The sequence below is a fragment of the Adiantum capillus-veneris genome, chromosome 19 (genome assembly GCF_014529385.1).
Source record: "Adiantum capillus-veneris isolate H3 chromosome 19, ASM1452938v2, whole genome shotgun sequence".
In the NCBI taxonomy this organism is placed as follows: domain Eukaryota; kingdom Viridiplantae; phylum Streptophyta; class Polypodiopsida; order Polypodiales; family Pteridaceae; genus Adiantum; species Adiantum capillus-veneris.
In genome coordinates, this window is record NC_140949.1 from 132,738,733 (window position 1) to 132,753,257 (window position 14,525).

Sequence of the window (14,525 nt, forward strand, 5' to 3'; positions counted from 1 at the left end):
TTGTACTCAAGCAAGCTCTTGCACGAAGCTGAAGTAAGCTGGTGCCAATCTGTCAGGACATCGGCTTCAAATTCATTTGATAGCCAAGCAGATGCAAACATTTGCTTGAAGTAAACCCAAGTGGCGGGTGCCTGTCCTTGCATTAACAATGTCGTCCACCATGTAAGCGCATTGTCCTTTAAGAAAGTGGCAGCTTTCCTGACCTTCGAGGCCTCTGTAAAATTCCCTCCCGCATAAGCTGTATCAAACTGCTGGAGGAAAGTGAGGGCCTTTGTCTTGTCCTCGAAACCACTAAAGGTACTGAACTTTACCGCTGCACCACCTTCTTTGTAAGCCTTCGGCTTCTCTAGTGCCCCCAAGTTGTCATACGGGATGGTCTGCAACATGGGCACTGTACTAGGCATGATCGGCACGCCTTGGCCATTCACATTTTGCGTCAGAGGTGCGATATCTGGCTGCTGTCCAGAAAAACCAGCCATGCCAAAATGACCCTGTGGCACCCCAAACTGACCCTGGTTGCAGTGGAAACCTTGCTGCATGCCGATAGTACCATACATGGGGTGTGGCATGATGCCTTGCATACCCCCAAACACTGTTCCTGGCATGTACGGCTGACTTCCAGACGCATAACCAGCCATACTTTGGAACACTGATCCACCCCCGAAATACCCAGGATGTACCGTGGGTGGTGGAAAAACTGAGTGCATAGCCTGGTATCCAGCTCCCTGTCCATTCAAGACAGCATGCTGGCTCTGAAAGGTGGCGGGCTGAACTGGCATAACCTGTGGAATAGGCGTTCTAGCCACCTGTTCAAGCACGGGAGGAACCTGCTTTGGAGCCCCCGACTCCGCAACATGCGAGTGTTCCCTTTCCTCCTGCGCCTCATGAAGTACCTGGGCTTGAGCTTCAACGAGCTCCGTACGCGGCGTAGGTTGCCTATTTTGATGTTGCACTGGTGGCGCTTGCAAGAATTCCATAAACCTTGGATTCTGCACCAGCTGCGAAAAGACATTCACCGCAGCAACTAACTGAGTCTTAAACACATCATCCTCAAGTTGCCCTGTCATAAAGCCCTGTACTACTGGAGGGACATTCACGTTGACAGGAGGTACAGACTGACGTGGCCGTGAGCTCTCGCCAATCTCAAAAACCATAGGAATCTCCTGCCTGTCCTTTGGAGAGGAACCCTCTTCCATAATTCCCTTCCCCTTGTCGGCCATAGTGTAATCCCCGCGTTCTTGCACTGTGTGTCTTTACCCTGAACAATCCAGTGTAACAAACTTGGACACTCCAAGTCAAGAATCAACCGCGACAGCACCAAATAACCACTTCAAAACAATTCACAGATCACAATAGATTTGCACTGGCCCGGCGGAGTTCCGTGCCTAGAGATATTGGCCCCAAAGACTGGCGCCCCTTTCGGTATTTCTTTTTGTATTAATCAATCATCAAAGTACAAGAGAGCGGTTAGGGTTTCACTCTCAGACTCTGCGTCCAGATGCTCTGAGAAGTGAGGCCCTCACCACTAATTTAAAGGTTACAAGGGATGCCCAAAAGCAGAGCCCCAAAATCTTTTAAAATCAAAAGCATCAGTTCTCTCTCTCTCTTGAGAGTCTTTTCTCTTTTTTTTTTATAAAAAAAAACAACAACAAAATTCGCGTCGCTCATCATTTTCCAAAAAAAAAAAAAAAAAAATTAATAATCCGCCTCCGCGATTTCCGGAATTTAGGGTTTTTGGCAAAAATTAGGGTTTGCAGGAATTTTAGGGTTTCTGGCAGAAATTAGGGTTTCTGCTGTCCGCCACGTCATCACTTTGTGACATACCCCCCTCTTGAAAGCATTGTAATCGACCGCGATTACGCCTGCAAAACCGACAAAAGCCATAAACCGTCTTAGCAGACACTGACTGTTAGTACCTACGTACTAGGAACACACATCTAGCACATGTACAAAATCGACAGTCACATCACACGACATCACAGGACATCACCAGACATCACAGGACATCACATGACATTCAACATTCATTCGGATCTTAGACCATGATTTATCGGCAATGTAGCTAGCAATCACATCTAGGTCCAATCGGGACCTCAACGATGTCCGATTGACTAACCCCTATTGCAACCATGTCTATTCGAGATCAATCAGACCAAAATGCTGCAGTCATTTCGGCTATCAGTTCCTGCACTCACAAGAAGTCAAGAACAAATCAGTATCATAATCAGGAATTCCATTTCATAAAGTCATCCAGCAGAATACTGTCAGCTCTCAGTATCCCTGAAGCTCAAAGAGACATCAGTGACTTTAGTATCAAAATCGAGGCATCTGTTGACAAAGGAGTGGAGCGACTCCCCTCTTGTGCATCCCACTGCACCAGATCTTCGGCCAAGCTGAGTTTCTGGGTTCCGTTTGGAGTAGACTATGCTAAACCAAAACATCGAGGTAAAGTTTCACAATCCGAGGAGTATCTGCTAGGTCCTCCTCCTCCATCCACTTCGCATCAAATGCAGGAAAGTTCTTGAACTTAACCAAGAACCGCCTTCGGACTTTACCCTTCTTCGTATCATTATGTGCCAAAATCTGTTCAGGAACAAGGATCTCCTCGTTTTCTTCCACTTCGGGTTGCTCATCAGGCTCCCCATCATCAGGCACATCACCCTTAACAGGGTTCAAGAGACTCACATGCAATGCATTATGAATCCTCCAAGTATCTGGCAGGTCCAATCGGAAGGAGACATCATTTATCTTGTCAGTAATCTGGAAAGGTCCGTAGTATCACATACTAAGCTTTGGAAAAAGCCTCTCCTTTCCCTGTTTCTTTCTTAGGAGTGCCTTCTCAAAAGTAAGAGCACCCAATCATCCTCCTTCAGTTTCCAGTCGCGACGATGGCGATCCGCTGCCTTTTTCTGTCGTTCTTGAGACTTCTGTAAAGTCTCGCGAACCTTGGCAAAAGCCGTATCCAAATCTCGCGAATATTCATCCGCTTCAAATTTCTAATCTTTCGTGCTCTGGAAGGATGGAACCTTCGCAGCAGTTTCAACAATCTCTCATGGCGTCTTCCCCGTCGAAGAGTGTATCGTGTTATTGTAGGCAAATTCCACCAAAGGTAAGTTCTTTTCCCATTGAGTCTTCTGATGCGAGATACAAGACTTCAATAAATCTAAAATCACTGAATTGGCAATCTCAGATTGCCCGTCAGTCTGCAAGTGGAACGATGACGAGAACTACAACCGCGTGCCAATGTTCTCCCAAATTGCCTTCCAAAACAAACTCATAAATCTGGGGTCTCTGTCGAAGACAATCGTCTCAGACGTGCCATGTAATCGGAAAATCATCGTGATCATTCTGTATTCTCGGGAGATCAAAAAAAGTGAAATCCATTTCAATATTTTCCCAGGGGCGGGTGGGTATGGGTAAAGGCTGTAACAATCCCTGTGCCTTATGCCTGTCAAACTTGACCTTCTGGCATACCAAGCAACTGCGCACAAACTCTTCCACATCCTTCTTCAGTCTCCGCCAAAAGAAATATCTCTCTACCCCTTTCATGGTGGTAGCAATGCCGCGGTGACCCGTAAAAGGTGGACAGTGGCAATCAGTCATAACCTTTTCCCTCAACGGCTGTGTAACGCACAACATAGTCTTTTTCATCAAGTAGCCTTCCCGAAGGGAGTATCCAGCTATTGTCTCCCCATCCCGTATCCGTGTGAACATATCTGCAAAACCTGTATCTGTGGCATACTGATCGACCATATCCTCGAAGCTCCTATGATGTATCGCGGAAATAGCCAGAACCAACGGTTTCCGAGACAAAGCATCTGCCACCACATTCTTCTGTCCCTGCACATGGACAATCTGGAAGTGGAATTGTGACAAGATGTTCACCCACCGCATCTGCTTTTCCGAAAGCTGCTTCTGTGACAAGAAGTAGCGCAAACTCTGATGGTCTGTAAAGACAGTAAAATCCGTTCCGAGTAGGTAATGCCGCCACTGAGTAAGAGCGTGGATAACCGCCAAAAGCTCTTTTCCATAGATCTGTGCTGTCATCTCCGGCCTAGAGAACAAACGGCTCTCGTAAGCTATGACATGGCCTTCTTGCATCAAGACCGCACCCAGACTACGACCACAAGCATCACAATATACTTCGAATGACTTCTGCAAGTCCGGCAAAGTCAAAATAGGTCCCGTAGTCAATTTCTCTTTCAATGTCTGAAAGGCAGTCACCTCTGTGGGTCCCCACGAAAAAGGTACTCCTTTCTGTGTCAAGATATGCAAAGGGGAAGCAACCTCTGCAAACTTTCGCATGAACCGCCTGTAGTATGAACATAGTCCCAAGAAGCTTCTAACTTCATGGACATTCCTCAAATCGGGCCAATCACGGATAGTCTCTATCTTGGCCGGGTCCATTCGCACTCCTGTTGCTGACACAATGTGTCCCAAAAAGTGTATCTCTAGTAGGAAAAATTCACTTTTCTTAGCATTAATCACTAACGTGTGATCTCGTAATTGCCTGAAAGACTTGAAGCAGATGATCTCTGTGTTCTACCTCATTCTTGGAGAAAACAATGATGTCGTCAAAGAAAGTGCCAACAAATAGTCTGTACTCTCGAAAAATCCTGTCCATCATCCGGTTAAATGTCGCAGGAGCATTGGTTAAGCCAAAAGGCATCACCAAAAACTCAAATAACCCAAAAGTCGTCCGAAAAGCTGTCTTGTAGACATCTCCTGGTGCTATCCTGATCTGATGATATCCACTCTTCAAGTCAATCCTGCTAAAGCACGAGGATCCCTGTAACCTGTCGAGTATATCATCGATCCTAGGAATCGGAAATCTGTTCTTGATGGTGATTTCGTTGAGAGTGCTATAATCGATACACATTCTCCAAGATCCGTCTTTCTTCAAAACCAACAACACTGGAGAGCAATACGGTGAAGTACTAGGCTGGACAAGACCCTTTTCCAAGAGGTCTTTCACTAAGTTCATAATCTTTTCATTCTGTACTCGGCTCACACAATAAGGTGGCCGATTCGGTGGTGTGCTTCCAGATATCAGATCAATGGTATGATCTTCAGGCCCTCTCAAAAGCAATCGGCATGAGCGTGGAGAAAAAAATCTTGGCGTTCTTTTCTTCATGTCAAAACATATTCAACTTTTATCCATGGTTCAGTTCTCCCAAAAGAATGAGTAAGAAAACTGAAGTTCATCAAGTACAATCTCTAAGCCCTTCATTTATCAAAGTCGCTTTCTCGGCCCGGTAGTCAACCACGGCGTAGTTCTTGTGGTACCAAGGGATCCCGAGTAGAACGTCACTCACGTGCCCTGAACACCCCTGTCATTGCAAACGAAGTTTGCCAATGCTCGGTGTAATGGCAACATCCCATCCGGGTGCCAGTCGAACTACCTCCGCCAGTGGCGTCAGTCTGTCGGGCGCAGTTCCAAATCGAGGTGCCAATTCCAAGTGAAAAGAAGTTGGCCTTGGCTCCTTCAAAAGAGCTTCTTGATCCTTCACTTTGCCCCCAAAAAAAAACGGCAAAGTTTGTACTTTCATTCATTTGATTCGGTGCAAGTCCCACGCCATGTGGTACCAGTTCTGCTTTTCTATCTGCCTTTTCTGCCACATTCCTCAGCTGCTCTCGAACTCTCAGACCTGTCGTCGTCTTTATCATTCTGTTCTTTCTGTGCCTTATCAGGGCACTTTGCGGAAATATGTCCATGTTTCCCGCATCCAAAGCACTTCCCCTCTCTGATGAAGCGAGCTCTCTCCTCAGGAGTAAGCTTGGGTTGTGCATCCTTTTTTTTTCTCTGGGTTGCTCTTTTTCATTCTACTTTCATTCCCAGAAGTCTGTTTGGCTCGTTGTGTCATGGCCTCATCTGTGGGGTAGGTCAGACTGCCAGAGTGAATGGCAAAGCCCCGCTTCGCATGACTCATCAACTCCTGAATAGAAGCTGACTTCTGTTCCAAGTAGTGATCTCGGATCTCTGTAGGTAGACCCAAGGTAAACCGCTCAATTTGTTCTCTGAACGAGATCTTCTTGAATGAAGAGGCGGGTAGAAAAGAGCTCCAGAATCTTTCACAATAAGAATTCACTGTATCGCTCTTGGTCATCCGGAGATGGTTCCAAGCAACTCGTATATCTCGCTCAAACTCTTGAGTCAACCAAGAAGAAATAAAAAGCCTCTTGAATTTCAGCCATGTAACTGGCACAGTCTTGCTTAATAGAAGCGTGGACCACCAAGTACGAGCATTCCCCTCAGAGTAAGAGGCAGCTCTCCGAATCTTGGAGTGCTCTGAATAGCGTCCTCCCGCGAAAGCGATGTCAAACTGCTGTATAAAAGACAAAGCCTTCGAAGCATCTGAGTATCCTGAAAAGTATCAAACTTGATCGAGTGGCCACCTTCCTTAAACTCTCGGACTTTCTTGCTGTTATCTTCGAGAAAGTCATACTGGTTGGCTTTGTAAAAATTCTTCTTGTTCGCATAAAACTTTCCCGTCATCGGAATCTGAGCTGTCTTTAGACGAGTCCTCAGTAGAACTGTCAGTCTCTGGGCGAGATGTAGCCTTCTTTGCCTTTTTCTTGCCCGTTCCGAAGCTTTGTGTCTTGCTTCGCTTTTTGCTTTTTTTCTGTCTTCTTCGCTCTAATCCGAGGAGCTAGAAGAACTGTCAGAAGAAGAAGAAGAAGAACTGGGTACTCCTTCAAATCGAACACGCTTCTTCCGTTTCTTTGCTTTGTCGAATGTCGACTGACGACCCAAATATCCCGGGAAGTCAGTACCTTTATTCTGCTTTTTGCCGTGCTTTTTGCCGTGCTTTTTGCCTTTCTTTTGCACGTCGAAAAGCTGAGCAATCCGTGCATCAACCACGTTCTCCAGTTCCTTCTCCGTATATTTCTTGGAGGTAGAAGGTTTCTTGAGAGCGGGTTTCGGGAGTGGTGTTGTGGTTCTCTGCCACTCCATCTGTACCTCTTTCAAAGAGGTCTGGTTCATATATTTTACCATCGTCGGGTCCTTGGCAAAATTGAGCATCATCTTTGTTGCATCGCCAATCAATTGACGACGCTCCATCTCTGTTTGCTTCGTCTGAGTAGGCCGAGGCGGGCCATACTCTCTGTCTGAATCTTCGTTGTGATCCCAGCCCGCATCTCCAGATGCAGAGGGAGTCGACTGATCATTGCCTGAAGCCATAGGTGCCGCGGAAAAAAAATTCGGGGATCGGATTTCCCGTAGAAGAGAAATCGGCCGTGCTCTGATACCACTGTAACAAACTTGGACACTCCAAGTCAAGAATCAACCGCGACAGCACCAAATAACCACTTCAAAACAATTCACAGATCACAATAGATTTGCACTGGCCCGGCGGAGTTCTGTGCCTAGAGATATTGGCCCCAAAGACTGGCGCCCCTTTCGGTATTTCTTTTTGTATTAATCAATCATCAAAGTACAAGAGAGCGGTTAGGGTTTCACTCTCAGACTCTGCGTCCAGATGCTCTGAGAAGTGAGGCCCTCACCACTAATTTAAAGGTTACAAGGGATGCCCAAAAGCAGAGCCCCAAAAGCTTTTAAAATCAAAAGCATCAGTTCTCTCTCTCTCTTGAGAGTCTTTTCTCTTTTTTTTTTATAAAAAAAAACAACAGCAAAATTCGCGTCGCTCATCATTTTCCAAAAAAAAAAAAATAATAATAATAATAATAATAATCCGCCTCCGCGATTTCCGGAATTTAGGGTTTTTGGCAAAAATTAGGGTTTGCAGGAATTTTAGGGTTTCTGGCAGAAATTAGGGTTTCTGCTGTCCGCCACGTCATCACTTTGTGACATCCAGGCTCACTCTTTGAGGAAAAAGTGATTGATGTCCCGGCAATGGAACCATGAAACCGGCCCGTAGGGCGGTAGGCGTTGGCTTTCACCCGAAATTCTTTACTTTAAACACACACACAGAGCACTTTGCAAAGAGAACCTACGACGGAAGTTAACACTTGAATACACACACGGCTCGGAAGCTAGAATGCTCCGAGCAGACGCCGACAACCTGTAGGCCCCAAAATTGGCGCCCCTTTCGGTATTTCTTTATTCTTTAGGAGGGTAAATTACAAGGTAAGGTCCTGGGAATCCTTCACGTGTATCCACCTAGATACCATTTGGTTTGGCCAAATTTCGGCAACATAACAACCCCAAAACTTGCGCGAAACCAATTCCCCTGCTGGAACTCGCTTGCATTGTCGTATACCCTCTGATTCCTGTCCAAAAACAGTAAATTCAGCACGCTGTATTTACTGGTTTTTGCCCTGTTTTCAGCCCCAAACAGTCCCCTAACTGTCCTTTGCCAGTGGGGCACGATTCCCAATGATCCTCGCGTCCGTACGGCTGAAAAACAGTGAATTTACAGCGCATACACAGCGCTGATTTTGCACCTGTACGGTGAGGTTATGACCCTCACCAGTGCCTGCTTTGGAGCAGCAGTTAGCTACCCCTGTTCCTCCTCAAGGAGGCTCTTGCCTCAGCACAAAAGCATGAACCCACACAACTGTACATCAGTCAAATGAGTAGCCCTCTTGTGGGGCATCACATAACTGCACGTAGGGGAGAGAGAGAGCAGTGTGTAGTGTGCAGGGCATCACTCCTAGCACCACACTGTACATGAGAGGGAAAGGAAGCACTCCATAGCTCTTAACCTGTGACAGGTTGCAAATGAGGCCTCTCCCAGCATAAAAATCAGCGCCCATTTTTCTGCAAGAGGAAAGTTCACGAAAATGTGACACTTGGCACATTTTCAAGCATTTTCCCGTTTCGGGTTCGCCGCTTAAAAATATCCCAACCGACGCGTCAGTTGGCTTCGCGGCAGAGATATAAAATGTTCCCCTAGTCATACCGGAGGTAATGACGCGAACACATTTCACGGCCCAAAATAGCAGTTCCCTAAATTTTAGGAGATGCTTCCGTTGGGCTCCCACTGGTCTTCTGACCATCTATCCTCATTGGGACCGCATCCAAAAATGCAATGTGGCCCAACTGTCGGATACTTTTTGTTGGTAGTCCCACCTTGACTTTACGCCTTAATTGAGTTCACTTCCTAGTATCCACCAACTTGCTAAGTGCGACGGGGGGACCTATATGATCTTGCTCTGAGCCTAGACATCCTCTTACCATACGAATTCCAGTGCCGACCACTTCCCATCTGCGGGTGAATCTACTGTTCCCATTGGCCATACAATGTCCGACCGTTTGCTACTTCAAAAAGAGGGTCTTAAACAAATAAAATAAACCCCATTGGAAAGAAACCAACAACCAAGGTTAGCAGTTGCCACATCTCTGTGACATGGTTAATAACTGCCACGTCCTCGTGACAGGGAGCCTACCTATAGTACCTCTAGAGAAAAGGTCTTTCAAGGAATCAGAAGGAAGAATATAACAATTGGCAATAACTACTCTTTACTCTTAAGGCTCCTCGGACTGCTTCAACAAGTTGGTTAGGTCTTCTTCTCCTTCATCTGTTAGGGTTTAGGCCCTTCCGCCATGTATGACGCTAACAGTAGATTGATATGTCATTTGAAGTCATTTGAGCACTTCTTGCATTGTGCACCATAACACTTAACATAAACCTATCACCCCCTCTGACCTATGTTCTGTGGTTTGCGTGGTGTGTGTCTATGATAAAGAGAAATGACTATAGCATTCTCTCTAAGTCAAGTGAACGTATTTAGATATTTTAATTTAGTTTGCATACCTGCAAGGGACAGTAGTTGTAACATTGTTGTATGAGTATCCTGTATGCAAGTATAATCACGGACGATGTCACAATTTGCTGACGTGTCAAGCCCTGAAGAATGGAGCCAACTTGCAGATCACGGCCGAAGGGCCTAAACCCTAAGAAGAACAAGCAACAACAGAAGAAGAAGTCCTACCAACTTATGAGACCCTGTCCGATGGGGCCCAAGTGACGCAAAGGATTAAAATAAAGCAGGATCCACAAACACACAAAGAAGGATTTGCATGGCAGTCGATGACGTGGCAGTTTTTTGGATTTTCCGTTGACTGTGCTGACGTGGCAGATTTTCGCAAAACACGCTGACAGTGCTGATGTGGCAATTGTACGGAATTCCGTGATTTACGTTGGCAGCTTTATGGCATTGCTTTTAGACCAGAAGCTTTTGAGTTTGAAGGCTTTTCAGTAAGCTGCTTTTGGAGCCTAGGGCCTTTAAATATGAGGCCATGGGCTCATTCTCTAGCATGCTTCCTGGAGAAGGTGCAGAGTCTGGAGTACCTGCTTGTACTGTGTTGATGCAATATAAAGAAATACCGAAAAGGGCGCCAAGGTTTAGGGCCAATACTCTCTGGGGTGGAATTCCGCCACTCCCTGTCGCGTGTCGTCTCTCTCTTTCAGTTCAGTTGTTATAGAAGTGCTAAAAGTTTGTTCAATCTGTTCTTTTCTATTGACACGTGGTGCCCATCTTGTGACAGACGATTACTCTTCTTTCAGATAGGGATATGTGACATGCTTGCTGACGTGACAGCTTGTGAAAGAGATAAGTGAAGCAGCCGCAGCAAGTCGAATCAAAAAACATGCATCTGACAACAACCACCCACAAGGCCGCCGCAAATCATGGCGCAAAAGGTGGGACTGTGCCACAAGGTGGCGTAGCACATGTACAGAAAGCTGTCATGGCTGATTTTTGTTGTTGAAGCTTTGGGACGCCAGTTGTTCCAAGCAGATGAATTTCCGAATTTTGGGGTTTCCAGTTTTTAGCTTTTGTGTGCTCTTTTTAGGAGTGATGTTCCCCTTGCTTTTTGGTGCCAAGCGCTTTTAGATACGAGGCATATCCACAGTTATAACTCAGATTATGAGTGCGTGTTCACAGAATTGTATATCCTCTTGCCAATACTCTCTAGAGTGCTCTTGTGTCGTCTACAAAGTGCAAGTGTGATCTTTCCAGTTTTTTTCGAGCCTTTTACTTGCGGTTTTACAAGTTTCGGTGAGTCTACGGGTGATTACACGTCTCAGAAATGACAAAAACACCTCCACATCAGCAACTTTTCATTGAGAGGGGAATGACCATTGGCTACTTCGATTTTGTTGAGAAGAACCCTCGAGATCCTGTGTTTCTAAAGCTGGTGGATGACAGAGGAATGCTACTGTTTTTCAGCGTGGCTACCGACTTCAAACCAAGGAGAGGCCCGAAAACACCTCTGGCATAACCATTAGTAGCAGCTCTGTAAAGCCTCATACTTACCATTTTTCAGCCCACACATCTCTTGGTGAAGGAGCCAAGAAGTAGTCCAGCTCTACCCATATCAGGTCAGCTCATTAGAGCTCAGAAATCAGGCCCTATCTGGCATAACCAAAACTACCACAGTGCTATGACATTCATTGAACATCGCACACGATCAACGAATGCAAGAAAGAGAGACGGTGAGCCCTTTTCAACAGTTGTTCATCAACTAGTACTCCTGAATGTAGTCTCTCTACTACCCAGCTTGAAAAATACCGACAGAGGTTCGTGCAAAATCACCTGGTTTGACGAATCTATTGAAAAGGTGCAGGATAAGAAGAGGGAATCCCCACATGGCCAGAGATGCCCCCAGAAACCGTTTCATCACTTGCGCAGTCTCCATCATTCCTGCTCAACAAGATGTATAGAGAGAGAAGAAGAAGAAGAAGACGTCGTGACTCGTAGGGCCCACACCGCGAAATGAGCCGTCCGAAGAGACTTACGTAAATTCGGGCATCCCCCGGACTAGAAACCAGGACGCCACCTTTGCAAGCCTATCACCTTAACCACCTCACCTACGCGTGCTATTTTAAAGCAATGGGAGAAGGGGGAGTTTTATGATAAACCCGTCGTGTAAATTCAAGGCAGCTTCAGTAAATTCGGGCAATCGGGTAAATTTAGGACGTGCTGCGAGATTAATGGTCCACGATGTCAGCGCGTCCCAAAAAAAGGCGTGGGCCATTGTTCTCATCCAGCCCATGCTCGTGTGAGATAGTGTTGAGGGTCGTAGGGGACATTCAGATTGCACGCCCAAGGCAAAAGCGCAGGGGAGTGAAACCGATGTGGCATGCAACCATTTGGTTCAAGGGTTTTTTGGGCCCACCACAAACTCGGGCGCCCTCACACACAAGAGGTGCGTGCGCTTTTCAGCACCAGATGCACGAGGACGCTCGATTTCACCATTACAAGTCTACACCCGTTGATGTTTTGCAATAGATTTAGTTGTTATCATCAGTATGAATCAAGCAATGGTGGAAAAGAGCTAGAAGGGATTGTTACACTTGCGCAGTCTGAACCGGCCCTTAGTTTGTAAGAGGCACAAATCTTTGGACCTAAGGACAAAAATAGAAAGAGTATCTTATGCTTCTAAAAGAAGCTTCAGAGGAGAGTTGGGTTAGGCATACTTTCAATGTTTTCAGTGATGATGATTGAGACTTACCTTAAATGTTATTTCAGTTTTAAAATAGTAAATGGATCATTTTATTTCACCTTTCATTTCACATCGTGACATGTCTTGATTTTTCTCGCATTCTATTGTTTTAGAATGTTAAAGTTAAACTTCACCTTGCATAATTCTAGTAAATTCTATAGATACACACACACACACACACATATATATATTGATGAGTTCTTTTTATTTCACATTTCATTCCACAGCCTCACATGGCTTGAATTTTCTTGCATTCTATAAATCAATTTTAGTCAATATTCGAGAAAGTCTCTTTTATTAAGCGGTCGTTTGTCGAATTTCCTTCTCAAAAAGAAGCGAACCAAAAATACTAGCATAAATTTGCAAGATTTATCGTTTTTCTTTCCTTTACCATGGTTTGCAACCGATTGGTCTCGATTTTCAACCAGCTCAAGGCTAAGCTAAGGCAATCCTTTCCCAAACACTGATTCCAATTAAACTCAACCTAATAACTTTATCACTTTCTTATTTTTTTAGAAAGACACTGTGACCCTTTCACTTGTTTTGTGAAAAGATGGTGGTGACATAGATGAGGGGAATGATTGAGGGGTGAGGGGTTTAGGTTAGGGTGGGGTTTTTGAGGTGGAGGACTAAGAGTAATCTTGGCACATAGTATTCCTATCTCTTGTCTTGTCAAACGGGTTTGAGTGGGTCTAGATGGTAGTGCTTGGGCTTATCTGTGTTAAGGGTAAGGCTCTAGGCAGGGCAACTATTTCGTGCTATGCATTGTGCATGGATATGTTATGCCAACATTTACTATGTTGGATTTGTTTTTGCACTCGCTAGCTTTTAGTCCTTGTTGCTTTACCTACTACGCTTGGTTTATAGATAGTATCAGCAAATAAAGCCGCTCAAGAAATTTGGCCTAGTGGGTGCTCAAGCTACAAACTTGAGCACATAAGCACAACCACACAAATTTTCCTCCGGCCACCCAAGAAGTTGAGCACATAAACACAGTAGAGGCTTTTGTGTTGCACAAAAGGGAAAAGCCCTGCTAGTTGGCTAGCTGTGAATTCAAAGGCCTGAATTTTTTGGTTGTTGAAGCAACAACCCTCACCCAAAAAGGAGTGGCAACATCAGGCGATGCCCGTGTAGAAGGTGTGTGAATGGTTATGCAGTGCTGGTTGTGCTTATGTGCTAAGCACAAGATCTGAAGTTCTTGTTTCCTAGCTTTGTAGTGCCTCTGCACGTTTTGGAGTTTTTTCTTAGTGGTGGCTATGTGGCCTAATGGCGCGATTGGTGTTGGGGCAGCACCTCAACAATTGGATGGCTTGTGCACTCTAGAATAGTTGTTGTTGGCATGTCCAACCGACAGTGTTGCCATGACATCGTGAGCACACCGTCTTAGGTTGCTGAGTAGTTCAGTCAATTTTGTGTTATGCAATGCTTCTTTGGGAGATGTGCCATTGATCTGTAGTTGCAATCTGTGTGTGTCGCAAGTTGTCACCTATGATGTGCCATCTAGTTGTTGCATGTCCACTAGTCATGCACAAAAGTGAGTCAAATGCTTTTTCTCTTGAATTTCTATGTTCTTCTCGTTGTTTCAAAATGCATGGTTTCTACCGAGGACAGTTTCTTTCCTCCTTGGTTTCAACCATCAAGCCAACACTTGTGGTGTTGGTGTGCATTTCATCAACTATGTGAAAGTGTTATAGGTGATGAGTGGCTCACTTGTTCCTAGCAAGGCTCTCTTTTACGATTTGTCTTATTTCTCATGCTTTTCTATTGGATATTCTTTAGTTGCCTTCATATGTGGCGTTATTTGACAAGTTGTTGCTCTATGAAACATGAGAATAAGTGGTGGATTATATCTTTTTCTGGTTCTATAATGCTTTTCTTGCAAGTTTTTAGTTAGGTTGGGTTGCAAAGGATACTATTAGGTATCAATAGTAATTGGTTTCTTTCAATAGCATGTTGTGCTCTTGTATTGTTATAGTTTCCTTGCTGGAATTTTTTCCTTTGGTTTGCACATTTGGATGGCTGTGGAGGTATCTTTTGGAAGTCTTGTACCATTTAACTACCTTAAACAGTTGTTTTAATAGGTTGTTTATTTACATTGTAATTAAATTAATGA

The 14,525-nt window shown here is 45.0% G+C and overlaps 1 protein-coding gene across 1 annotated transcript in view; it reads right to left on the minus strand.

The window, feature by feature from the left end:
* Window positions 1-11,751, minus strand: part of LOC147434894 (uncharacterized) — a 57,793-nt gene extending 46,042 nt beyond the window's left edge. Inside the window, exon 1 of the mRNA XM_086491286.1 lies at window positions 11,503-11,751. Coding sequence (XP_086347412.1) covers window positions 11,503-11,608 — 106 coding nt within the window. The 5' untranslated portion in view covers window positions 11,609-11,751. The remainder of the gene's footprint in view (window positions 1-11,502) is intronic.
* Window positions 11,752-14,525: the final 2,774 nt, after the last annotated feature.